The 27,780-nt window shown below is 45.5% G+C and overlaps 3 protein-coding genes across 5 annotated transcripts in view; 1 reads left to right on the top strand and 2 right to left on the bottom strand.

Moving 5' to 3' along the window:
• LOC126529908 (endoplasmic reticulum aminopeptidase 2-like) overlaps nucleotides 1-8,742 on the bottom strand; it is a 123,128-nt gene extending 114,386 nt beyond the window's left edge. The window contains exons 1-2 of the mRNA XM_050177359.2: nucleotides 8,654-8,742; nucleotides 5,597-6,033 (exon numbers count right to left, since the gene is read on the bottom strand). Coding sequence (XP_050033316.1) covers nucleotides 5,597-6,033; nucleotides 8,654-8,693 — 477 coding nt within the window. The 5' untranslated portion in view covers nucleotides 8,694-8,742. The remainder of the gene's footprint in view (nucleotides 1-5,596; nucleotides 6,034-8,653) is intronic.
• Nucleotides 8,743-8,980: 238 nt separating this feature from the next.
• Nucleotides 8,981-26,987, top strand: LOC126529906 (3'-5' ssDNA/RNA exonuclease TatD-like). The gene is made up of 3 exons (XM_055070099.2): nucleotides 8,981-9,280; nucleotides 9,341-9,501; nucleotides 20,187-26,987. The coding sequence occupies exons 1-3, from the start codon at nucleotides 8,989-8,991 to the stop codon at nucleotides 20,664-20,666; spliced, it is 933 nt and encodes a 310-aa protein (XP_054926074.1). The 5' UTR covers nucleotides 8,981-8,988; the 3' UTR covers nucleotides 20,667-26,987.
• Nucleotides 26,988-27,088: 101 nt separating this feature from the next.
• The window catches only part of LOC126529909 (nuclear factor related to kappa-B-binding protein), a 437,784-nt gene continuing 437,092 nt past the window's right edge, over nucleotides 27,089-27,780 (bottom strand). For all 3 annotated transcript variants that reach the window (XM_055070097.2, XM_055070098.2, XM_050177360.3), the window contains one exon: nucleotides 27,089-27,180. In XM_055070097.2, the coding sequence (XP_054926072.1) occupies nucleotides 27,124-27,180 (57 nt within the window). In that variant the 3' untranslated portion in view covers nucleotides 27,089-27,123. The remainder of the gene's footprint in view (nucleotides 27,181-27,780) is intronic.

Raw genomic sequence — 27,780 nt, 5'->3', positions numbered from 1 at the left:
GCTGACATCAATCAAGAAGAGTGTTTGGATCAGTCTGCTTCTTCCTACTGTTATTGTGTATATTTATTGACACACTTTAATAAACAGGCTGAAGTAAGCAAATATCTGCTTTTGGATTTAAATAAGAATTACATACTTCCGGAGGAAGCCGACCGTCGTCCGTTCACTCTTGGCCATGGCCTACCACGTAGGAATTAAACTTTGGCCACCATGTTGCAGCCGTTGGGTCTCGCTGATTTCGATTATAGATTTCAACCATCGCCTAGCCTCGAACCATGCGAAACTTAAGGTCAGACCGCACGCATGCTTGCCAGTGTGCACTCACTCCTGGCTAGATGCCTTGGTAGACATCCCTTCGTATTGAGCTACTGAGAGCGGCTCAAAATGTGCAAGTTGGATGTTGGCTAGCATCCGTCGGTCAAGCTGGTGCCGGACAAAGTCGGTCCGCAACATGTTGCACGGCCAAACTGGAGCACACGAGCGCAAGCGTGCACTCCAGCCCTGTTGTGCACAAAGCAAACGCTGTCGCATAAGCACTGGATGTAGCTGTAGCCTGCCATACATGGCCTCCAAGATTGCGCACAAAGAGAGGTTCCGACGTAGGCAAGGCAGGCTCAGCACCTGGGTGCTTGCCACTGAGGGCTTTTCATGTGTCAGGGAGGCTTTTGGCTACTCCAGTACTGTTGCTACGGCTTGGATGAGGCGAGCAAAAATTGATTCTGCGCTACTAAATATGATTCTTTACCAAACTCAAAAGGATGACTGAAGGTCTGCGAGGGGCAAAGTGCACGCTGGCACTTATTTATTCTTAAACGCATTTATTTATTTTTTCAGCACCCATACTCCCACTACATTTACATAGGCAGGTAGAAGCGGAATATCTCTGAAAAAGAGTTCATCGTGTGCTGGAAATGCACTATACTTCAAGCATTGCTGGTTATATTCATGTTTATCATTTTGTGAACTGGTTTCAAATAATTGAGGTCATAGCGTTGTGTTCACATGGACAAGAAAGATGACAGCAGGTGCACTCCCTAGCGCATGTCCTGCAGTCTTCCTTGTCCATGTGAATCCAGCACTATCACCTCAGCTATTGCAACAAACTAACTAGCCAAATAGTCTACACTCCTAGTTTCAAATCTTTGAGTGAGTCGACTGATGGTGCCGGTGCTTGCTTTTACCTATGCATTTCGCCATTGTGATAGGGCATGGATTAAGCAAGACGTAGCATGATGTGCCCCAAGGAACCTCCTGCAATTGGTTGCACTAGATTGAGATGCCTGTTAGAGTACATCAGACGGCCAAAATTAATCCAGAGTCCCCCACTATGGCATGCCTCATAATCGTATTGTGTTTCTGCCTCATACACCTCAGAATTTATTTAATTTTTATTGCAAAGCAATACTACTTTAGGTCGCACTTCAGCCCGTTCCGTGGCGAGGCGGTGGTAGGCACCATTGACCTTTAGCGTGACCTCGCTGCATGACGTCACACCACGTGACCTAGAGTGACGTCACACCAGCTGCGTAAAAACGGGGCCCCATCTCACGCCGTCGCGAGGCGAGGCGGTAGCCCCCAACGGCGGCCTAACTCCCGCTCCTCTCACCAGGGGCGCGGCGCGGCGCCCGAGTCATCCTCGCGTGTCGCGACATCAGCAGCGGCCTCCTCGCAGCCGCCGACGTTCATCGGGTGTCGAGCATCGAGAACGTCGTCATGCGCTACTTGGACCTCTCGTCCTTCAGCTCGATACGGGCGTTCGCCAACGGCGTCTTCAAGTCCGAGATGCACCTGGACGTGCTGGTGCTTAGATGATTCACTGTAAGCCGTAACACTAGCATAACCCAAGACTACCACCAGTCATACTACCAGCTGATCCGAGAATAACACACTATTGCTTCGCAATCACCAGGCTTAACCAAGCTAAGCCACGGCCGTTTTTTTTCTTGCCAATCACCACAATAACGCTTCGTCATGCTAAGAAACCAACTGCAATGGAAATCACTTTTCCATCGGATTCTGAAATTTGGAACCTTGCTTATTGACAGGAACCAATGTTGTGCGTATTGACATGCACCAAACAGCCAAGAAGCGAAAGCATTCAAAATATTATAAGAAACATTTTGTTGTACTTATTTATGCATCCAGTGCTGGCTTTGTTAGCAAATGGAAAAGCCTAACCGCAGGGTTAAGTATGCCAGTCCAAAGGCAAGGTGAAGTGCCAATAAAATGCGTAAACATACAAAAGAATATCTCAGCTAAGCCACGCAGTAAGCCTAAAGAAAGGTTTCTTTGCGGATTAAATAAAATCCACGAGTCCTGCTACATGCTGCAGTCTTAGAGCTCAATGGAGCCACCCAAGCAGGCATTACCATAACTACTGTATAAAGAATAGTGACTAAAATGTTCATCGCACCAAACAGAAAAATAAAAGACGCTTTTCCACGTGTCTGCTCACAGCATGCTTACTTGATTTATTTTTTAGAAATATACCATATCTGCACAATTCTATCGCACCCCCTATTGCAACGCACGGTTACATTACGGTCCAAATATTTGAAAAAAAAAAAGAGATAACCTGGCGTCGGTTCTACCGCACGTGTCGAGTAGAGAAACCCGAGGAGTCGACGCACACCGTGTTGAAATGATTTTCATGCGACACACAAAGACAACCAAACATCTTTTTCTCCCATCCTGCCATTCGACTATCTTGACAAAAGGTGGTTGAGCAGAAGCACTATGACAGGCGTACAGCAAATTGGAAACTGGCGACCACAAACCAAGGCATAAACAAATTAAGTCCGTACAATAGAAATGTAGCTTGCTACCTTGCACTGAACTTATTTTTAGTAAGACTCGGTTTTGTTTTTGATTTTCTGTCACGCACATGGAAATTTGAACATAGTTTTTATTCAAGAAAGATGTGCATTAGAATTATGCAAGTATGGTATTTATGTATGAATAACTTACGTGCATTCGGGAAGGCATTGGCTAAAGGAGAAACTTCGGTTACACAATGTAAAACAAGCACTATTTAAAAAGAAAAAAGAAAGAGGATCAACATAAGAACGCTATTATATTTGCATAGCGCAAAACTAAAAACAGAAATAGCTACGCTCAGGAAGATACTAGTACAGTTAAGCTTTGATATAACAAATGTCAATACAATGAAATTCTCGATATAATGAAGTATTTAACTTTTTACAACCTCTTGTCCATAGAACACCATGAATTTAGAATCTCAATATAACAAAGTATGCTTGTACATATACGATTTCAATATAACGAAATTTTACTGCTGCGGGTGCGCGAGGGTGAGAGTGCCACTTTCGCGCACATGGAAACAGAAAGAGGGGGAGGGGAGTGAACTCCCGGTAATGCGATCAAGTGCGCATGAGAGGGCGCAGAAGAGGGGTAAGTTAGCCCACCTTGACCGTGGCTGTGCATGGCTGTAAGTGCGGCCGAGTGCGCATACGCAGTCGTGCATCCTGCTTTAGGCAGGATGCGCAGCTACAGATAGGTAATCTGTCACGTGTGCAAAGAGTCGGTGTGCCAAGGCAGCGCGGCACCATGTAAGCTGTCTTACCACTCATTTAGTATTGGAGGTTGTGTAATCTCCAGTTTCGATGACCTGTTGTAGTGAGAGGCAGATGAAGCATTTGTTGCTGGCACTTTTCCCGATGGTGTCGTCCCAGTGCAGGTGATGCTATCAGCCACGGGGGCGGAGTGCACGTGAAAGAGTGGCTGGCTTCGCTTAATGCATACCGCCGAGACGATATCGTCGATGTACGTGGCATGAAACCGTATCATTTATCGCCGACTCCCAAATTTATCAAAATGTATTTTTTTGTCATTCAAATTTGGTTTTTTCGATTTGCCCGATAATAGAGAAAATTCTGCGGCCCCTTTCCATGCAAGAAAAATCAATCAGCGACTGTACTTATTGGCATAAAAGGTCGAATTTCAATAAACTAAATTTCGATATAACGAAGCAAATTGCCAATTTTACTGACTTTGTCATATTGAGGTTCAATTGTAATTACTAGTTGTGGGGAGCACACACGACCATTTGCTCCTACGTACTCATGTGTCTGCATTCACATGCTGCGGATGCACCAAGAGCCGGCGTAGACACGGGAGAGGCACACAGCACCCTGTCCCAGTTCTTCCTCGCTGTAGCGATACGTGCACCATGCCCCAAACTCGAGGAAAGGTATCCGACGGGTGAGGAGGGCATTCCCCTTGCAAAAATAAAGAGGTAAAACACAGCGTCACTGGGTGAGACTCCCTCTCTCTGGCGCCCCGATCGCGAACCTGGCGGATACCTGCTGCAACTCGTGAGTTCGGCTCTCTCCCGCAACGACGCAAGCCTACTTCTTGCAGAGCGGACACCACCAGAGCCCTCGGCTGACAGCGCCATGTCAAGGCAGCTGGGCACCAAGTTACACCGGGATGGTCTGATGCACAATCCCAGAGGCTGTGTGGCACAGACACTGTGGCCACCGTGCAGTTGCGCAACAAGCCTGCTCCCCCAAGGGCGCTGCGGCTCCCCGAGGACTGCTGCGTTTGGTGCGTCGTAGGTGCCGAAATTGGAAATAGTAATGTCTATGCCAACATCCAAAATCAAATTTGAACTGGCCGCCACGGTGAAGTTAAGTAGGTGGAGCTTTGTGGGTAAGCTTCACTGGAGCCTTTGCAGTGCAAGGCATTGAAGAAGGAGCCAAAGCATCGCAAAGGGGATCAAAGGCAATATTTTTTGCCAGTGGTCTGCCTCGGCCGAATGCATTCAAGAGCATTTTGCTGCAAAGCATTTCTGAAATATCTAGTTTAACTTCAAGTGGATCTCTTGCATTCTATAAAAAGTGTTTCGTGAGGCCCCTTTAAAGATGTTTTCACTGCACAGACTGCCCAAGTTTCCAACATGTTCCCACACAAGACTTCCGATTACTGGTTGACAAGCCCTGGAACCAGCAGTCTGCTCACCTCCTGGTTAGCTCAAATCGTCCCAGAAAGGTGCTAGTCCAAGGTTCAATTGCCAGAACAACACAAATTTTTCTCCAACTGCAGAGCTTTATTTCTGAAACACTCGTACGAGAAGCCCGTTTCCTTTTTATTTTCGTGTCATTGTCAGGTGGATGGCAATCTTAACTTTTATGATTGTTCTAAGCACTCAATCAGAGAAGTCTGCTTGACATTGTAAAAAATAAATTGGGTCAGTTAAAAGCGCACTAAGCACCACACACACTAAAATGAGGACCGAACATTTTTTATGGAAGCGCTCCCAAAGCAGCATTTACATAGCCAGGTAATACAAAACAGACAACCTGTCTTTTTTGGCTGCAGTGCAGAGCAGATAGACCCGAGAACGCATAAACACACACCACGGAGAAGGAACCAGCAAACAATTCCTAAAGAGATAAAAATGGGAGAAAATACCTAGCCTGCCAACTCGTGTTAAGCCAGTTCATTTCTAGTTCCTTGCTGGTTAGCACTTGGGATGTGTCTTATGTTCCTGCGTCCTCTGTCTATTCTGTGCGCCGCCCAAAGAATTGCTGACCAACTCATGCTAAGCTACCTGTGCAGAAAAGGAATGTCTCACCTGGTCATGCAGGGGAACATAGCGCAAGCCCTTCACTTGGACGGTCAAGGCATTGTGCAGACCAACTTGGAGAAAGCTCAGGTTCTTGGCATGTACTATTATAAAGTCTGAGGAGCGCACAAACTGCAGGCTGATGTTGACAAAACCGAAGCTGGTGGCAGTGGTCAGGTTGGGGTGCAGCACCAGCGCATAGTGGACGGGCTGGGCAAAGTCGGGCAGCCTCACGTGCGGCCACGGATCGGCTGGTGGGGGAGTTGGCCGGAGTGACCAACCCGGCATCGACCCTTCGGGGCGGGCCACGGGAGGACAGCGCGACACCGGTCGAGCCAGGGCTGCTACCAGAGATACGAACACCAGTGCCGCCAAGGTGCCCGCTACCAGCAGCAGAGCCCGGTGCCGTGGGCAGCTGGTGTACGTGCGACCAAGTAGCTTGTTGTCTGTGCAAGATGTTGTACTTCAGGGCACTAGTACTGCATCTGACAGCTTTATGACATCACATCAAATCAGTGTAATCAATAACCAACAGCACGTAAAAGTGTCACGACTATAGCATGCTCGACTAAGTCTTTCTGCAATGTCCTCTGGTTGTTTAGAATATTAAAACTAAATTAGTTAATGCAGAGAAATATTTCATGCACAGCTCCAAAAGATTTTGTTTCATAAATAAAAAGGTCAAGCAAATTAAACATTGCATTTTATGTGTGCAAGGCTGCTTAAAACCAACATTCAACAAGCTGTCACATTTTCCCGTTCCTTGATTCATTCGTCCGATCGAGGCAACAGGACAGATGTGCGAGGCCAGTAAGAGCAGCACACACACCTCTCCTGATGCGACTGGTGCAAGCTGTGATGCATTCACCTCGGGCTGCTGCACAGAGGGATCCTGAAAACATGCTACCAGACATGTTGAAAATATATATCACCATCCCACTATTGCATGGGTGATTTAATTAATAGCGCACCACACATAAGCTTCCTACATACTCTACAAGACAGTGCTAAAAATGATGAGGTCGAAGAAGGGCACACACAGCGCTTGTGCGTCTGTCTTTTTTTTTCAGTGCTGCTTTGTCAGTATCCCTGCTACTGCAATAAGCCACCTGATTTTTTTGATAGTGGATAGAAATAGAAGAAAACAAACAAACAAGCATGCTTTGACAGCTTTAGAATGAGAATGTTAAAATTAGAAGGTGCAGCATGCAGAGATTGTCACACACACACAAATATTTTAGTACAGACAAAAAGTGGCTACGTGCATTTCCCAAAGCATTCACAAACTTAAGCTACACAATGCAAAGGTGTCGTAAAATAATTTGGAACAATGGGAGAGCTTGATGTCAAACCAGTGAAGTGCACCAATGCAGCAAGTCACAGTCAATTGCTAGGTTTCAAACAGGAAAGTGAATACAGCACTGCTCTGCAAATAGATTCAAATACAAATAAAATTGTGCACATCCCGAAACAGCACGGTAGATTGTGCTGCTGCAGTAGAGGGCTCCGGATTAGTTTCGACCACCTGTGCTTACGTAACCCAAACCCAAGTACAAGAGATAATTGCACTTAACCGCCATCGAAATGTGGTCATCATGGCTAGGAATCAAAACCAGAAACTTGTAAGCAGCACGTCATAGCTACTGAGCCACCACAGTGGCCAAATTCAAATAAGTGAGTGAGTCAGTGCGAGTGATTCAGTTAGTGAGTAATTAATTAAATAAAGTATGGTTCCATGCACACTCAGAATGTTAGGCTATCTGCATTAACATTTCTACAAGTAATCCAATAATTAGAGAAGCACGTACCTTAAGCAACAGCTTGGGCTGTTATTGCCCGAATTGCTAATTATACATTCTGACCCAATATACTAATATCTACACATAACTCCATCTAAGTATAGCGGTTGCTAAAATGTCTTTACACCTAGCTGTTATCGAAGAAAGGAGAAAATGCTTTGTCGTCACGGTGTCAATGTTTTTCTGCCAGAGCCAGCTACAGCATTAGGCACTTACTACCATTCACTGCAGCGACACGTACAGAGAGATCCAAAGTACTAATTATCACAGACACACACACACACACCTGCTGCCAGTTGATTTTGCATGTTTTCATTTCCATTAATTTGTCATTTCTTCAATTCAATTAATGAGTGCAGGTAACTTCCCCTATGTTGTCCTTGGTGTTCTTGTTTGTTGGCTTCTTATGATACATATAATCCTTTCTTTAAGGGAAGGTGTAGAAAAAGAAGTGCTATAACAAAGAATGGGCTCTCGCAGAGAAAAAAAGGAGGATGAAGTTCGAGCGGGCCCTCGGTGTTAGTCAGTTGCCGAAAACCGGGAACGAACCAGAGACCTCTTTGGTTCAAATAATATTAAAAACGCGAGACTCCAACACCGAGGGCCCGCTCGAACCTCATCCTCCTTTCCTCTACGAGCACCCATTCTTTACTATAGCACTCCTTTTTCTACACAAGGGTTATAAGATAGCACAATTATATGTGCCATTCCCCCGTGCCTTCATTGAGGAGCTTGAATTAAGAGTCAATTGTCTCAGAAATAATTTAATATTAAAGTACACTGCAAAGTAACACACAAGGCAGAGCGAAACGCGCGGTGTCGTTGCACGCACATTTTCTTGCAAGCAAGCTCAATTTACTACTACAAGCTAGAAGCTTTATGTTTGTCAACCACCACGACAACGTGCGAGATAAATGCATCTCAGTGCGAGATACAACGTCTTTTATTTCGGAACATCACCGAATTATGCCGCTCTCGCACGGCCACTTTCGATCAGGATCGAGCCCGATCAGGATCGAAATCGTACACCGCGATTGGCTTCCTCCCGCAGTTTGAGCAAAGGAGCCAATTGCGATCATGAAATTTGATCCTTATCGGACTCGATTGCGATCAAATGTGCGCCGTGGGTACCATAAACTCATCAGATATATTACTGCCGATGGCAAAACATTGCGCAGGATTAATCACGAAGAATACGAAAACGCCCGGCTTCGAGTGCTGCCAACGTGCGCGCCGCACAGAATGCCAACATCGACAATGGCTTTACCGGTAAGGAAAGCAACATAGTCGACGTCTCCCTCTTTCATCGTGATGCAGACGAAGGATGCTGTCGCCACCCTACCCTATTCCCTATTTCCAGGCATGCAGGCTGCAGGCACTCGACTAGCGCGCTGTGGTTCGTTATTCTATGGCGCTGTCACGATACCCTGCAGCCGATATCTATCGTTCAAGCGTTGTTCAAGTAACCATGACGTAAACGATATAAAAGCCATAATAAAACGAGGAAGAACATATTCTTCTTAGCGCTTAGAAAACTAGGAGATTAGTGTATAATTTTTTTTTTTTTTTAAATAACGCGCAGCTTTTCGTGACGTCAATAACATGGCGTCAAGCAATGCTGCATGCGATCAGCTGTTCACGTCGGGAGTTGCGGGGACGAAAAACGATCCTCAAAGAGCGCAAGCAACCGAAGTAAGTGATGACAACTACATACTTATAGACATCTGCGCCAATTTGGTGAACAAAAAGTTTAACCGCGACCTGGAGAGCGTGATTCAGCGAGCCAAAGATGCGGGCGTCAAGAAGATGATCGTACTGGGCACGTCGGCACACACCACCAAGGAGGCCCTTCGGCTGACGCGCATGCATCCCGGTACCGTGTACTGCACCGCAGGTAAGCGGCTTGCAGGGCGGCTTCGCCTTCTCGTGCACATGCACCGTGCTCGCGACGCAGGTGTCCACCCTCACGACGCGAAATCCTGGGACGAGGATGCGCTCGAGGTGCTACGGAGCGTCGCGCTGAGTCCAGAATGCGTCGGCATCGGCGAATGTGGCCTCGATTTCAGCAAGAATTTCTCCTCTCCGGAGTGTCAAATCCAAGTGCTCGAGAAACAGGTACGAGAAGCAGCTTGAATGGCTAGCTTAACATGACCTTTACAATGTCCGATCATTATTTGATCCCAAATAATGCGATCAACGGGCGTGTCTGTAAGCCTGTACGTTTCGTCCCACTTGGTAATGGTGCACGCGCGCACACACGCAGCCACCTGCTTGCTCTATTAAGGTTCATTGCAGTTTAAGTAATTACAGGCTTTAGAAACTTACCGCATACATTTTGTGGTTCGCTGCGCAATATCTGTATCTGCAAACGTCTACATCTTTTCGTCTGCCCCTTTTGATCACCTAAAAATCATCCACATGCTCCTCTATTACGGAGCTTAGTGCTGACTGCAACAAGTGGTTTTCTTTGAACAGGGCAGAATACACAGCTGCAATGCATGTGATTATTCCAGAGGAGAGGATGAATAATGATTGCAGGTGTTATCTAAAGTCCGTGTGAACGTCGTCCTCCTCGTTTGATTTATTGCCCAATGTAACGTAGCAAGGGCCCTGTGCGTGAGTCGCTCAGAATTCCGAGGGTAATAATGTTTAACGTGGGCGATGCCAGTGACATTGGTTGATTGGTTGCAATAGCGACAGTTATTGGATACGAGTGGGATATCATGCAGGTGATGTCACTGAGGTGCCAGAACAACGATGGGGCCGATGTGCAGTGGGCTAGAAACTTTTGGTGCAAGCCACACTTGCAGTGTGTCATACTGGATCTCCTTTGGTGTACAAGACATGCTGGTATCACTTATCATAGCAAACCTTTGCAAGGTCTTGTGATGCAAAAATATAGACTCTGCCCAGGCGGCGCTGCGGGAAAACCTGTCACCAGCGCCCCCATCGCAGCCTTGGTGCTAACTGAGTAGTGCAAGGAGAGCTGTCCGCAAGCGAAGGTGCATAGTCCACAATGGACCCTTCTCTTTCGTTTGTGTTGAGACGCGGTTTCCTAAAAATTAAGGACCTGAAAAGCTTCTTCCGCCCATCCACGCTTCGGAAAGGAAGCTCAGCAGGACGAAGTACGTGTACAATATAAAGTCTCAAGTGTTATTTCGGCGTGCTGCAAGTCGCAAGTACAGAGAGCATCAGGTTTGTCTATAGGCATATCAGCATAAAATCTAAGCATTTCAAATTGGTTCATATAGAATATGTCCTGAACACAAGACTTAAGTATCTCCTATATTTTTATGTATTTTATCTTAATGTTATATCTCGCAATTATTTACAGAGAGTAAATCCTTTCATAGCCTTTTCCAGGGCAGCAAACAGCATGCGATCATAACGAAAGTAAGCTTCCTACAGAGCCTACGCGCTGCATCTTTCTTTCTCGCAGGAGCTACAGCATCGCTCAGTACCTTAATTCGAACTTTTTGCAGACGCTTCGAGCAACAAGCGCGCACAAATAAATGTAAATAAATGCGATATTGTTTTCTTTCCACACGTGCGTTACTTTGCAATTACTCATCCAGTGCTCCTACAGCAACTGTATTGCTCACATTTGAAAAACGCAGTCGAGCAGGCTCGGCACATCGCGAAGCGTGCTTGTTGTATCGGCGCAGGACATACAATATACCTAAAGTAGAAATGAGCTCGCGATACAACAATGCTCTAGAACAGGATTTTGAATTCCTGAACGAACCAAAATGCTTGGTTAAGCTCACCTGCCAAATCTCTCCGTTCCACTTGTTGAGTCAAGCGGAGGCGGACGTCTGTTAAAAGGTGGAGATATCGATGGCACATAAGCAGGATGGTTCGCAACGTTGTTTTTTCTGTTACCAACGAATTGGCGGCTGCAGATTCTTGAGCTTTCGCTTGGTTACCACAGTCCTCCGTCAGGGCTACTGAACACAGTTACAGAAGAACAAAATTGTCGCACTTTCTCATGCGAGCCGCTGTGTTGTGGAGAATGCAAGTAATCCGATTACCCAACAGGTTGAACAGCCCGTATCCAGCGCTCTCTCCTTTCCCCTTTATACGATCCGATGGAAATCGGTAAAACTGAACGTTGTTGTTCCGTCCTTCACGTTCATGGCAATTTACAACACACCAGTAGCGTCGATTGCGGCGTTTCTTCGTAGCGCGACGAGATATCGCCGTTGCAGTCGTTTACGCCATCAGACTGAAGAGTGAGCCAGCAAGCGCTTTATGGCAGTTCAGCGGCGCGTCCAACTAGCGTAAAAATTCATCGCTCTCTGTCTAGGTGTTAAATGCGCAAAACACTCGCAATATGCACCAAAATCTAGTTAAATCGTTCTTTCGCACTCGCTAGCTGCATAGGCAACTTAGCAAGGGAGTCTGGCTTCGCACTACTCAATTACTGCCTTTTCGCAGCGGCAGGTGGCGCTACGCGTCTTGCAAAACTCCAGAGTCTGACGTCCATAGAGATGTAGCATAGCAATATATATATTCAAAATGATCTGTGCACATTGAAGCTCACTCAAAAACAATAATTATTTTTCAGGGCGGATGAATGATGATGTGCTTATGCTGCCTCAGCGCCTAGAATCCTATCTCAGTTTGAGCTGGAACACATGCAATATCTGTGGAAGATAGTCTTGTGACCCTGCAACGACTTCCGCCATTTTATGTATCCAGAACTTTAGACGTCGCAGCAATAACCCCATTGGTGTTGACCATGATTCTTCCTCCCTATTTGCGGTGCTGTCAAGCAGTTCTAGAAGTTGGCTCCATGCTCGCTTCCAGATTTCGTTGCACTAAATGTGAATATGCATTTGTCTATAATGCTTTTTTTCCACTTTGATCACCACTGGGCCTGTCTGCTTGGACTGTGCAGAAAGAGAGAGAGAGATGTGAATGAGAGAAAAGCAGGGAGGTTAACCAGAATTAAAACCTCCGGTTTGCTACCCTGCACTAGGGGACAGGAAAGGGGAAGACGGAAAGAAGAGCGTGAAAAAAAAAAAATGAAAAGGGACGGAGTGGGATCATTATAGTCTTTCTAATAGGCGACTGCCACATAAAAAGGTCAACAAAGCCTTGACCGACTTTCGGTGTAACGACAGTTCATGTCTGCATTCCAAGACTGACTGTTCTGAAAGTGGCCAGTCGTCAAGGCTTGCGCGCTGTATCGAGGACAGTGGCAAAGTACATGTTCTATGGCCTCCTCGCCGCCGCAGTGACTGAAAGCCGCGCTCTCGTCCATACCAACTCGGAAGGCGAAAGATTCTGTGTAGGCGACACCAAGCCACAGTTGGCAATGTACTGCTGTCTCGAGTCGAGAGAGTCCAGATGGCGGTCGAAGTCGAAGGAATGCGTCCAGTTGGTGTAGACGTGTGTACTTCAAGCTTGGTGTGTTCCATAAAGTTCTGATGGCTTCATTTGCAAGCACACGAATTTTCATTGCAGTGTCTGTTCTTGAGAATGGAATGGTATCTTGCAAGCCCTCCTCATGTGCAGATCGTGCTGCTGCGTCGGCATGTTCATTGCCCATAATGCCACAGTGGCTTGGAATCCCCTGTAACGCGATGTCGTGTCCTTGCTCGATGAGGTGGTGAAGTAGCAGTCTGATTTCTAGAACTAGTTGTGCGTGGGGTCCGCTATGTAAGGCAGAAACCAAACAATAAAAAGCAGCCTTGGAGTCACTGAACACGCTCCATTTCTTGGGTAGTTCATCAGAAATTACACAAAGTGCACAACGAATAGCAGCGATCTCCGGGCAGTCGATGTAGTCTGGTGAGATAGTCGAATCTTTGTGGTGGAGGTTTTTTCAGGAAAGATCACCGATCCTGCAGACCCATTCACCGTGGTTGAAGCATCAGTATATAGATGACGATGCTCATTGTATGGGTCGTAGAGCAAGAGCAGTGAAAGCTTCTCGAGTGCTGAAAATGAGAGTTGGGCTTTTGTTCGTATTCCTGGTACCATTAGTCGAACTTTTGCTTGAGCCAAGCACCATGGGGGAAATGGAACTCTCGCTGGAGCTGAATAACCTGATGGAAAGTATGCACGATAGGGCAGGACTGTTTCACAAAAGGAAGCATGTGGTCGATCCTCTGGCAGTGAGGCTAGATGATGGGCAGGGGCTCGGGCAAGGTGTCGTAAGTGTGCTCTGAGCACTTCCCTGACTATATGGGTCTTGGCTGGGAAATCGTGTGCAATCGCAATTGTTTCAGCTGTGGACGAGCACTGCGGCAATCCAAGACACACTCTAAGTGCCTGGGCCTGGACGCTTTCGAGTGTATGGATATTACTTCTGCAGGTGTTGGTCAGCACAGGTAAGCTGTGTCACAAATACCCAAGAAAGAGCGTCCTGTATAGTTGCATCATTGCATGTACTGACATACCCCAGGCTTTTCCTCCAAGAAACTTGAACACATTAGAAACATCCGTCAGGCGCTTCCTTAGGTATGCCACATGAGGACTCCAGCAGAGGTCATGATCAATGATTACGCCTAAGAATCGGTGCGTCCTGACATAAGGTATGCTTTGACCGTTGATAGAGACATTGGATGATCTCCTTGGCTTTCAGCTAAACGCGACCAATGTGCATTTTTCTGGCGAGGTCTTGAGGCCTTGTTCATTTAGGTACGTTGATGTTGACGTCGCAGCTTTTGGAAGCCTTGCGCTTACTTGTGGTCGTGTCGCACCAGATGCCCAGACGCAGATGTCGTCGGCATACATTGATATTTTAACTGTGTTCGGAAGTCGTTCCACGAGACCAATGTGTACAAGGTTGAAAAGCATGGGACTCAAGACACCGCCTTGTGGAACTCCATGGTGTGTATAATATTGGGAGGTTGGGTCAGCTTCAGTGTTAACAAATAGAGTCCGCCTATGTAAATAACTGCATGTCCAACGATATAATTGACCGCCTAGGCCCACTGATTCCAATGCTTCAAGTTGTCATAGGCTCCCTTTATATCTAAGAACATTGCGACAGATAATCTATTACACGTCTTTTGGTGTGGAACATAGGTTACCAGATCGATAACATTGTCGATAGAACATCGGTGACGTCGAAAGCCAGTCATGGCATCTGGGTAGATTTCATAATGTTCAAGGTACCACTCAAGTCTGGCGAGGATCATACGCTCCATTACCTTCCCAACGCAACTTGCCAACACAATTGGTTGGTATGAAATAATCTCTAAGGGAGACTTGCCAGGATTGCGTGGAAGGGTGTGAACAGTCAAATAGGTGTAAAGAAAGGACAAGACATTGCAGCGTGTGTGGGCTTGAGCTGTTGTTCTAAAAATGCTTTGTAGTGCAGACATAGAAACGATCTTGTCTCTGAGATGAGTTATCGAGGGAAAGGCAAGATTGAGCGCCATATGTATTCATCATAGTGAAGAAGAATTATTGCTTTTGAATGTGCTGTGCATGGCATATTTGCTCCTTTGCGAGCGTATTATATATTCTGCCCCGTTCAAACCGAATCATTTGTTGCTATGCCAAAGTGCTCTTGTCAGAGCAGAGCGATCCAAAAGCCTGACATGTTTCGAGTGCCCAATGTCAACCACCTACATGGCTATTCAGAATGATAAAATATCCAACGACCAGCCCAAGGTGACGAGTCTTGTCGAAACGGTGCCCTGTCTGGTCCGCATGAAATTTATCACAGGATAGAGGAATCTGATGCACTACACATCCGTTGCAGCTTACGAAGTGTAGTCTGTGCCTTTTTTAACAGCCTTGTTGCTTGTTTGTGATTGCACTGCTAATATTGCAGCTTGTTACAGAAAAAGCAACCTTGGCCTGTTGTAACTTTTTTTAGGCTGTGTGTCCTATGTAGGTAACAACCAACAGCTCACCTTGGATGGTCGGAGCGTTAGTGTGCTTGCACAAAAGCACCTTTTTAAGCAAGGACATTGGTTCTGGCACTTGAGTGTGCAGGGGGGCTTCAGAGGGGCAAGGTTGTACAATGGGGTGTGCGGCGACTCAGCGTATGGAAAGAATGACATCAAGGTCATGAATCAATTAATGATATGAGTACAGTTACCGACAAGTTTTTCAAATAGCAGGAAAAAAAGAAAAGCTTGCCGATAAAAAAGCTAGGTTATTGCAGGTTAGCTAGGTTATCGGGCAAGTACTTGCGGAATACTCAATGCCATTTTGCAGGATTTTGCATGCCTTTTGTTTTGTATTCAGCCTTTGCACGAAATCCGACACATAATAGAGCCACATTAAGCAGCTGCATGCTCTCTCGTGTCAATGGCAGGTCAAATAACCTTATGACCACAGTGAGCCTTTTTTTTTTCCTTGTGCCCATTTAGCACACTCGAGCCCTCTCGAGTGATGCTCGCTTAGCAAGACTCTTTGAGGAATTATCAGGCATTGTTTGGGATCTCATTGGCCTTGGTGAGGTTAGAAGAACTGATGAGGCTTATACAGTGCTGACTAACGGCCACGTCCTCTGCTATAGAGAACTCCCAGATAAGAAGCAATGCGGGGTAGGACTCCTAATCCATAAGGAATAGCGGGCAACATTGACGAACTCTACAGCATTAAAGAGAGAGTAGCAGTACTTATAATAAAGCTAAATAGGAGGTATAGATTAAACATAGTACAAGCCTATGCTTCAACCTCCAGTCATGATGACGATGAAGTAGATTAGTTTTATGAAGATGTGGAATTAGCGACGAGAAAAGTGCAAACTTAGTATACTGTAATAAAGGGCAACTTCAGTGCAAAAGTGGGCAAAAAGGCTGGTGAACAAACAACTGGCAACCACGGCATCTATTCTAGGAACACTAGAGGAGAGATGTTGGTTGAATTTGCAGAAAGGAATAAGCTCCGAATAATGAACACCTTCTTCAGGAAGCGTAGCAACAGAAAGTGGACCTAGAAAAAACCCTAATGGTGAAACAAGAAATGAAATAGATTTCGTACTTTCTGCCGATCCCAGCATAGTGCAGGAGGTAGAAGTGTTAGGATGTGAATTTTCATTTATCAACTGTGAGGGGCACTTACTTTTTTAAAAGCGTTGTTGATCTTTTGCCAGCGAAAATTATTTTGCATAGTACCACAGCTGTTAAGAATAATCTAGGGTTGTTTGATTGAGGCAGTGTTTCCAGGAAATTGTGTAAAATACTGTTATAATTGTGTCTCCCTCACTTCTCCGATCACCATTTCTCCTAAAGAAGGTGGCATATTTTGTCTGAGTGCTCTTTACAAGTAGGTCATCAGACTGACATTTCGATTTCTAATGCTAGGGATGAAGTGCAGTGATCATAGGTGAGAGAGGTCTAGGATTCACCTCAATATGAAGAGAGAAAGAGTAAAATTGGTCAAGAAGAAACAAGCCAGCCTAGATGCAGTAAGGGTAAAAACAGACCAATTCAGACTGGTACTTGCAAACAAATATGCAGCCTTACAACAGAGAAGATGGTATAGATGGTATACCAGATGGATGAAGATGGTATAGAGGAAATGAATAAAACCGTAACTAGGCTAGGTTCAGAAGCAGCAATGGAAGTGAGAGACAGACAGACAAAGAACTTTATTAATGGTCCTGAGGAACCGGCGTTAGGGTAGCTCCCTTTTCAGGGAGTTCCCGTAGCCGTCGCGGGCTGCACCCACGTCGGGGTCGGAAGATCGTGGTCCTCTGCCCTGTCACAGGCCCTCTGGACAGCCCGTAGTTGCTCTGAGAGGTCGCCACTCTTAAGGGCTGCCTCCCAGTCGGTTAGAGTGCTTAGCGATGAGCTGCGTAACGCAGGGCATTGCCAGAGCATATGGGATAAGGAGCAGTACGCCTCCCCACAGTCTGGACAGTGGGGTTCTACATTAAGCGCGAAGTGACTGAATCGGCCCCTGGAGGGAAATGACCCCGTTTGAAGCATGCAAAACGCCGACGAGGCAAGGCACCAAGGCAACCAGTAGGCAAGCTCTCCCAAGTAACAAAGGACCTAATAAAGAAACGCCGAAGAATAAAAGTGTCCAACTCAAGAAATAAGATAGAATTCTCGGAACTGTCAAAACTGATCAACAAGTCGAAAATAAGTGATATTCGAAATTATAATGTGAGGAAGACTGAGGAAGCCGTAAAAAATGGACGCAGTCTGAAATCAGTGAGAAGGAAACTTGGCATAGGACAAACCAAGATGTATGCACTGAAAGATAAGCAGGGTAATATCATCAGCAATCTCGAAGGTATAATAAATGAAGCGGAAGAATTCTATACTGACCTGTACATTATCCAGAGGGGCCACGATACTTCCATTTGAAGCAGTAATGAAGAGGTTGGAGAGACTCCTCCTATAACTAGTGGTGAGATCAGAAGGGCCTTGCAAGACATGAAACGGGGAAAATTGTCAGGAGAAGATGGAATAAGAGTCAATTTAATCAAAGATGGAGGAGACATAATGATTGAAAAACTGGCGGCTCTTTATTCGAAGTGTCTATCAACTTCAAGGGTCCCAGAAAACTGAGAGAGTCCAAACATTATACTTATCCACAAAAAGGGAGACATTAAAGAATTGAAAAATTATAGGCCCTAATATTAGCTTACTCACAGTATTGTGTAAAATATTCATTAAGATGATTTGCAATAGAATAAGGGCAACACTGGACTTTAGTCAACCAACAGAACAGGCTGGCTTCAGGAAAGGATACTCTGCAATGGATCACATCCATGTCATCAATCAGGTAATCGAGAAATCCACAAAGTACAATCAGCCTCTCTATATGGCTTTCATAGATTACGAAAAGGCATTTGATTCAGTGGATACTAGCAGTCATAGAGGCATTACATAACCAAGGAGTATAGGCAGCTTGCGTAAATATCTTGAAAAATATCTACAGATTCCACAGCTACCTTAAATCTACACAAGAAAAGTAGGAAGATACCTATAAAGAAAGGGGTCAAACAAGGAGGCACAATTCTCCAATGCTATTCACTGCATGCTTGGAAGAACTATTGAAGCTATTAAATTGGGACGGCTTAGGGGTAAGTATCAACAGCGAATATCTCGGCAACCTTCAGTTTGCAAATGACATTGTCCTATTCAGCAACACTGGGGAACAACAAGTGACTGAGGACTTTAACAGTATGAGAGTGGCGTTGAAGATTACAAAGATAGTCGTGAATAGCCGGGCAAGGGAACAAGAGTTCAGGTTCGCCAGTCAACCTTTAGAGTCTGTGAAGGAGTACAGTGCTCACGGAATGAAACGCGTCAATTTAGGGCTAAGTAATGCGCATACTTTCGTTTCAACCGGTTGCAGTTCGTGTCACATCGACGTAATTCTGGCGCGTACACTTACATCAGAGTCCTCGTCACCTTTGGTGACCAAATTCCTAGCGACATCACATGGTGCTCTCGCGTACTTTGCACATATGTAGGGTTCTACTAAATGCTCCGTGTCCCATTTCATTCCGTGAGCACTGTACATTTACCTAGGTCAATTAACCACAGGGAACCCTGATCATGAGAAGGAAATTCACAGAAGAATAAAAATGGGTTGGAGCACATTTGGCAGGCATTGTCAACTCCAGACTGGACACTTACCATTATCATTGAAAAGGAAGGTGTACAATCGGTGCATTTTACCGGCGCTGACATATGGGGCAGAAACTTCGAGACTGACAAAGAAACTTGAGAACAAGTTAATGATGGCGCAAAGAGTGATGGAACAAAGAATGTTAGGTGTGATGTTAAGAGACAGGAAGAGAGCGGTTTGGATCAGCGAGCAAATGGGTATAGCTGATATTCTAATTGTCATTAAGAGCAAAAATGGAGCTGGGCATGTCATGTAATGCGCAGGTTAGAGAACCGGTAGACTGTTAGGGTTGCAGAATAGGTTCCAAGAGAAAGGAAGTGCAGTTGAGGACAGCAGAAGACTAGGTGGGGTGACGAAATTAGGAAATTCTGAGGCGCTGGTTGGTATCGGATGGCACAGGACAGGGGTAATTGAAGATCACAGGGACAGGCCTTTGTCCTACAGTGGACATAAAATAGGCTGATCATGATGATGATGAAACCAGTGGGCAGTTAGTAGCTGCCAAAGGTTGTTCGCTGACCATAAGCAGATGGCCGTGCTACATTGGCTAAGTTCGTGGAACTACTGTTCTGTATTCCACCACGAGCGGACCTAAGGCTTGGTTGCCATCGGTAGATAGTGCCAATAATGTGGTGTCACAACAACTGCCATATTTGCAGTTTGCAAAGCACAACATATTCACTTTTAGAGAGCATTGCAACCACAGACAATCATGAGAGATTGAAAGCTGGTTTTGTCTTCAGTAAGTACTGGTAGCATGATTTCAAACATGAACAATTCCTTAACTACAACACATTTTCTTGCAGGTTTGTAACACCAGCCTAATCTGAAACATACACTGGGACCTACTCCATGCTTAGAAACCATCTACAGAGCGATTATATGTCACAGTTTCATGTAATTATGCGTAACAGGCATTCATTGCTGTCTACATTAACATTTTTGCTGATAGTACTTACAATAGAAACACTTAGGCTTAGCAGCCAAATAGAATGGTGCCTAGCAGCAAAGTTTCCAATGAGGTAGATACAGAAGCTGTAGTAAAATGTTTGAAGTTGCATATGGCTGAAATGAAATTATGGCGCTGTTTAACAAAGCTTCATTATAATGAGGTACGATATCTGGCGAGATTTCGATGCCTAGAGTCTACACTACACATTTATTGGGACACGTGTTTCGTTTATGAAAGAGGACGATGCCAGTCATAGCCGGACTATGTTAAGAGTATCACTGACTTGCAGATGGCGCTGGCATGTGAGCTAAACAAGCCATTGGTGCTCCGAGAGCGAGCGGCATTTGATGCCATGATGGATGTGCTAGCACGGCACAGCAGCCGGCTGCCGGCGCACGTCGTACTGCACTGCTTTGCGGGCAGCAGCGATCAAGCAGCGGCGTACCTAGCACGGGGCTGCTACCTGGGTGTGGGGGGCCAGCTGTGGAAAGAGCCGGAGGTGCTGCGGAGCGTGCCACCCGAGCGGCTGCTCCTGGAGAGCGACAGCCCCTTCCTGTGGCCCAATGCCCGTGCACTGCCATCGCCGTGGCGCACGGCACTGCAGCCCCGTGCAGTGCAGCTGCTCGAGCGCTACTGCTCCTTTCAGCGCAACGAGCCCTGCTGCCTGCCGGCGGTGCTTGAGCTGACTGCAGCTGTGCTGGGCCTGGGACCTCAGGACCTGGCGCTGCGAACCACCTACACTGCACTCAGCATCTTTGGCCTCGACTGAAAGGCCCGTGGGCAGCAACACGTGTTCCTCCACGACTCCTAAATGAACGCTAAGGACGATATTATACTTGGCTTATTTGCTGCAGAAATTTCGTATCGATAGTTTCTACACGATGTTACAAAGGGTTTAGGTGCATGCACATGAGCAGTTGGTGCATGGAAAAAAAGAGTCCATTTCTTGTGCGCCTGATGACGTTCCCACCAACCGTGGGGCAAGGCTCTGGCAATGGGTTAGGTTGATAGTTGTTACTGCAGTCCTGCAATGCCTTTGGCTTCACTTGGCTCTGTTACCAACGTTACATTGTTGGCTTAACTTGCTTGGGCCGGACAAAATGGTGCGTGAGCCAGAGCTCACATTTTTAGGCTTCCAACACACCAAGTATTAGATGCTGTGAACATAGGTCTTACCTTGCGTACAATATGAGCAACAGCGCAAGGCACAAGATATACGAAGGACAGAGCGCCGACTGTAGACCAATGTGTTATTGTGCACACAGAAAATATATCCAGGTGCATGAAGGGCTAATTATAGAGGGTAAGCTACATGGCAAGAAGGAAAGGCATGATACTGAAAATCAAGATCACTAAAGGAGTGCTATCATCAAGTGCAATAAACGCAATTTCCTTGGTGAGAAGCGATGCCATGACAGCCAAGCAAATGGCGTTTCTTGCACATTCACGACTGCGCTGACTTAGTGATCTTGATTTTCAGTATCGTGCCTTTTTTGTTTGCCATGTAGCTTACTTTCTCTCCTTCACACAGCTGTAGATATTTACCATGTGCATAATAAAACATTGGTTGATAGTCAGTGCTTTGTTTGTCTCCTTTTTATGCCCTGTGGCTTGTGCTGTTACTTGTTTCTTATGCAACCTGCACCAATCAGCCCAAATTGGCACTTTAATGCTTTCCTTGGTGCACTCAAGAGATTGGTGTTGCAGAGAGAACCAAAAAGAAAAAAAAGAGAGAGAGAGAGACACGGCTGGTCCCAAACATTGGAGCCTCCAGCGGTACTTGCAGCTGGTTTCCGCAGACATGTACATGCAGGCTCTATCTTGCGCTGTTTCACTGCACAAGCCTCAACGGCACATGGGTGCATTCTTCAGACACCCATCGTCGACATTGGTGAGATGATGTGCTGTGTACTTGGAGCTCGTACTGTATGTAATTCAAAGAAAGGTTGCCAGTGCTGCAGAAATGGTGCGCTGGCAATGACACACATTACAAATGAGTGCATCGACCTTTGGGAGGAATTGTTGTATGTTTCTGCAGCCAACCTCATTGCTGTATCTGGCATATCCAACTTTCAGGGATCTATACCAGAACCACTTAGTATTTAGAAGCTGCAAACATGAGATGTGACGGATGCATGTCAAAATAGCGCAGATGCCACTGACAAAGATGTCGTGGTGCTGTGGAATTATCACCATCTAGGAGAACTGCACAAAGAACCAACAGAACGGCAGAAGGCAAAACTGGAATTTCTCACTACAGCTCATTCAAACGGGAGGCAAAGCTCGTAAAATCTAATATGCATACAAGCGTTTAAAAAGATATAGGAACCACATGCATCTTTGCACTTCGTGCAAGTGTGGTGCTGTCACTGGCTGTCATTTTGATTTGTGTTTTATGAATTAATTACAGCCCATGAACCAAACTTTCTTGTGTATTAGTGACCTATACGCAATGTGTTGTATTGCACCACCAGTGGTGGGGATGGCTCATTGCATGTGGAATGAAACTGATCTTTTTGAATTTTGTCCATTACACACACACACACACACACAAAGTCTGGTGCCTGCACAGCTGACTGCGCAATGCCAGACATTGAGCATGGCTGCGACTTTCACAGTCAAAGACTCTTGTTCAAGGAGGTGTGCTCACTGGTTGTGGCATTTCCGGTTTGTCTCTGGCTCCTCTTCAGCAATTTTTGTTATGCAAATGATTTCCACACATTACACGACTTTGCAGTTGGAGGACCCGAACAAAAATGCCAGCGCATTTCACTGCAAGATCTGCCATGCTGATCTCTCACCATGCCTATACACTTACGCCTGTAGGAATCAGACTTCATATGACAAGCTGCAATGGTGAGCTAGAAAATATACAAAACAAGTTTGGAGCAACTACTATGAATGAAAACTGTGCCAGCCATGTGTTTTTTCTTTTTAATGCGAGGGTAAATGCCTCAGGGCATACAGGGGTATGGGATGGGGGTGAATAAGGATGATTAAATGAATGAAAAAAGATTTGCTGACCTAATGAAGTGTGAGAGGGATCGATACAGCCATGTGTTTTATATGCACTACTCCAATGTAATTGCTTAGCAAGACAGGCAGGCAAACAAGATGGGAAATGCCGTGCTTCTTTGAGATGCTGAGCTGGTGGGGAAGTTTGTGTTGGCTTTAAAGGACAAGACACGGCTATAGTAATGCACAAACATACTTTTGCCACGAAGTGCTCACACAACTCAGCACCATAGCTCTTTCCTTTGTTTGCACAGCAAGCACAAAAGAATGCGCTCGCATACTTGCCAACCGTAAAATCTTTAACTCTTGCTGACCAAGAGAGGAAGGTAGCACGCACTTCTTACGAAGGCTTGCCTGGAGGAGCCTTTGTGGAAGTGTTTTATTTAAAGGCCCCCCCTCAGGTCTGGCTATTTTGGGCTGACAAGCACAGTGCATACAACGTGCACTACTATCAATCGTGTCTGCAAAGTATTACACCACAACCCACCATGAAGACAGCTGAAGTTTCAGACTGAACTTTTTCTGTCCTTCTCATGGGCACTGCACTCCCAGCCGGAGAGTCGACGTCATTTGCACAAGTGCACCTACGTAGTTTGCAGTGCTGTGACGTCACTTACAGTAATATGTGACTTTGAGAATTATTCGAAGCAACAGCAGTTATTTATTTGGTCTACTGCTTCAATAGATGAACTAAAGTTGAGAGAAATAGTAAAACTTACAAACAGAATGGCTGCGTGCCTTTGTTTTACTTTGTGCTGTAGCAAAAGAGTTGTACTTCCATTTCGTCTGCTTGTTCCACATCGTACAGTCACGCACGCGGAGAATGAAACTTGTGTGATTTTCTACCATGTTCCAGTGCATGATCTGCTTGTGCCTGTTTCAGTGTTCATGTAGCACTGACTTAATCACGCCATTTATCTAGTGCCAGCAGTACGACAATGCGAGGTAAAGCGGTAAAGATCGACGAGCCGGGCCAGCCACTCCAAACATGCGCACACTGAGGGATCCAGTTTGCAGAAGCAGTCGGACAACTCGGGTGTTTTCGTGCACAGCTCGTAAGATTGTGTACAGTGTGAAATGAAACAAATGCGCAACAGCTTGCGGGTTCATGTGTGAGACCATCACTGGAATCGTGCCGCGTAGAAAGTAAAAAACACATAAAAAAGAAAGTGCAGGGATAGACACGATCCCCCAGCTCTGGCATGGGAGAACACAGGGAAGAAATTTCGCTTGTGGAGGCTATATCAGGCAAGTGGAGAGAGTGCCTATGTTGGCAGTGACGCTTGCCTCCTGAAATGGTGGGTTCGCGAACATTCCTATCTCTGCTAATAATGAACCAATTTGAAAAATTGTTACGGTAGAACGTTCCCTAGAGGGCACGTAACAATTGTCAGTGTGTAACCAAGATTTAGTGAGGGGCCCTTTAACAACGATTTACCTTTTGATGCACTAGCAGCAACAAAGCATCTCAATGTGAATTTTTCAGTGACATTGCTGTTGCCGATTTTGCCTGTGCATTGCATTGCCTACAGCTCGAAGCGAGTATGCATCTGTGCATCCTATCACCATCAGAAGAGTTCCAATTGAAAGTTTGTTGACTGACAAAAATAATTTATTATTCGTAATGCTTGATGCAACATTAGTAGAATTGTAGAATGAGCCACATTACGGATAATTCAGGAGAGCTGGCAAGGTATGTGCTCAGACTTTGTATGTTGAGGCATACCGACGCTACACAAGAGGTCGCAGCCCGTTTTAAGAGTTCTGAACGGCACTGCAAACAAAAGGACAACACTAGTGTTAACTTGGTCAACTGAGTTTACCCAGGAAAGCATTAAGCATATAAACCAGAACCATACATGTTGCAACGGCAGTGGGGATGCTTCTTTACCCCGCTGATTAAAATGCAAGCATCCTATCACTGCTCAAAATACCAAGATGGTCGCATGTTGCCCTCCTTATAGGTGCTCATAGGTGTGGAGGAAGGTCACGTCAGGTTCGAGATTTACACAAATTTTCACACCAGACTCTAAACTATGCTCAACTGACGTTGCATGCCTTGGCCTCCAAAATATGCAATCAACTGTGCAGACTGTAGCCTATTTGTGCCTAAAACTCGGTCTATTATAGTAATGTGTACTTTTAAGAACCACAGCTGAAGACAATGCACCATGCATTCAGCATGTTCCTCCACACGTTGCCTGCTTCACACGCCATGAAGAAAACCCCACCGCTGGTGTTTGCTGCACCATGCTAAAGCCCCTGGATCTGCTGAGAATCTTCTTAGGAAGATAAAAAGAGGAAATCGCAGTAGCACAAATGAGTTGCTGCCAAGGAAGAAAACTATGCAATGTAAAAAATATGGCCAAGAGGCATGGCGTCCCTGTCATTTCTTCTGCTCCACAGAAACTTGCAGGCAGGAAGGGGCTCGAGGCAGCGGCATAAAACATGCTCTGAAACGTATGTAAAATGTGCCACGGGCGTGGTGTATGAAATTCTGCTCAAGTGTGGAGGTGTCTACGTGGATCAAACGGGCCGTTGTGTGAATGGACGCGCAGGGGAACATGCGCATTCAATTCGGAATAAAGAAGGAGCGAACTTACCCGCTCATTGCCTCACATGCAGTGGATGTGAGCCTCTGCTTAAGAACATAAAAATTCTAGGAAAAAGTCAAAATAAAACAGCGCATGAGCTTTCGGAGGCCTACCACATAAAGGAAAATGGCGATAAATGTGTTAGCGACACTTTTGTCAAATTGTACCAAAAGGAAAAGATTTTTCTGCGCAGCTGTTGATTACGAGTTGACTCGTGTGTCTTTGCTCTCCCCCTCCCATTCTCCTCATCCTTTCATTGGCTGTGATTCTGCATATATAAGGCACCTTCACACAAATAAAACCAACTGATAGTTTGCACTCTTTCCGTCTACGTCGCCTTTTCCTGTGGTTGTCTTTTTTGAATGTGCAACTTGGTTCTTCAAAGTCAACAACTAGCCACATGCTTTGTGTGGAGTGCCTAAAATATTTTGATTGCCAAGTTTCACACAATGCCACTACTCTGGTCTACTGTACACTCGCACATGTGATGATGGGCAACCACGACAATAGCTGGTCTGGGTTTTCTTGCACTCAAGGGACCAGAGAATGTCACCAAGTGCCTGGCAACACTAAAGGGCCCCTCTCCAAGTTTGAACATTGTGAATAAGTACTCTAATAATATAGTGTCACATAGTTGAACAGTAGAATTGCGCATTTTTATAAAGCACTGAAACCTGGTGATGGCATCTCAAAAATGGTTGTGTCCCACCACACTCCAGGAAAGAAAAGCTTGTGTTATATGCTGGATTTTATGGCAAGTCCAGTGTGTAGATGATGTAATAATCTCTACAAAATATTCATTGTGATGCAAATGTTGTTCAACATGCTTCTGCTAGGTGTATGCCTGGTCCTCAGTTGCATTTCTTGTACAGTGGTGATGATGAGACAGCACAATGTCCCATTGTCGAATGTGTTAGAGGAATCGCATTACTAAATTAACCTAATGTGCCACAAAGGTAAAGGAGATTTTGCTTGTGGTAAAAGAGGAATGCCACTTGCAGATGCTGGTCAAAGTGGTTGGGAAGTATTCATGTCGCAGCCTCCTCTTGTGGTATTTGCCCACATGTTTGTTACTCAACCTATTTAGCATAATCAATATTCCTGCAACAGAATGCTCCCTGGACAGTGCCTTACTCCAACTGCCATTGGATGAGGGTCCCCCTTTAATGAGCAGTGCTGTCCCTTAGTGTATTGCAGGCATGTGTTGCATGTGCCAGAAGCAAGTGCACTCCTGTGCCCATAGACACAGTGCTTCTTCTTCTTCATTGTGTGCATGCAAAATAGTTTGAATGAGGCTGTGGACACAGATTGCTTGCTCTATGTTTTGCCATTCCGTGCTGCTGAATATGCTCCTTGAGAGAGTGAACGGTGCTGTGATAATGCCTGTGTGGCCTTTTTCTTATGTAACAACTGTTGAAGAGTGCCTTCATCGAAATATGCAATGTTTTAATGTGGCCTAGGCATAAAAAAGTGTGAATGTTGCTGCTGTGTCCTTCTGTGTCTGACTTTCACTAGCAACGTTGGAACAGAATTGTGGGAGCAGTTCCATGAACTGTGCAGCTCACAGGCATTGACCACAAAGTAAGCAAATTGATGTGTAATGCACGTGGCAGACGATCATGATGAGGGACAGTCAGGCCGCGGGGTTCCTTCACCCGCTTGTGGCTGTTGCACCTGCGAGGAGAAGAGAGCCATAAATGAGAAACCTGGAAAAGGTTTCCCCGCACATTGGCTTTAGTGGCGTGCTACATCCCGTAGTTACACAAAAATACAGCAAATAATGAAGTGAACAAACACATGATCACAAGCTTCGTGCAAAAGCTTACACTCTAACATAACTAAAAAACAACATTTAACACAACATAAAAGCAAACCTGTACAAAAATTCACTATGTACATCCTGAATCACAAAAATGCACAGCATGGTAATATATATAAGAGTTAGATATTGAGATCATGGTAAGCAGCTGTTAAAACTTCCGACGGTTACGCTCGTTGACAACCGAAAAATTGTTCCACTCTGCAATGACGTTAGGTAAAAAAAGGATAGATTAGAGGGTGGCAGGATAACACGTTTACCACGTAGTTGTGTGGTGTCATAGTTGTTGGAGAAGACAGTTCGGCAATTTTCAGGCAAAGTACCAATGGTTTGAGCCCTAGGGATGATTCAATCACACCAACACTTTCTTGGCAGCTGTACCTGGAAGCGATGAGTCTGGCGGCAAAATTTTCTGTCGATTCTAAAATGTTAATTAAGGAAGCTTGGTGGGGGTT

This window comes from Dermacentor andersoni, chromosome 5, assembly GCF_023375885.2.
Source record: "Dermacentor andersoni chromosome 5, qqDerAnde1_hic_scaffold, whole genome shotgun sequence".
NCBI lineage: Eukaryota > Metazoa > Arthropoda > Arachnida > Ixodida > Ixodidae > Dermacentor > Dermacentor andersoni.
The sequence above is the reverse complement of the archived record's forward strand: the minus strand, read 5'-3'. Positions and strand labels throughout refer to the sequence as shown.

What these genes read in the sequence shown, in the direction of transcription:
- LOC126529906 (XM_055070099.2), top strand. Translation starts at nt 8,989, where the DNA reads ATGGCGTCAAGCAATGCTGCATGCGATCAGCTGTTCACGTCGGGAGTT. An exon ending in TACCGTGTACTGCACCGCAG is followed by an intron (nt 9,281 to 9,340) that starts GTAAGCGGCTTG and finishes CTCGCGACGCAG; the next exon opens with GTGTCCACCCTCACGACGCG. An exon ending in TCCAAGTGCTCGAGAAACAG is followed by an intron (nt 9,502 to 20,186) that starts GTACGAGAAGCA and finishes ACTGACTTGCAG; the next exon opens with ATGGCGCTGGCATGTGAGCT.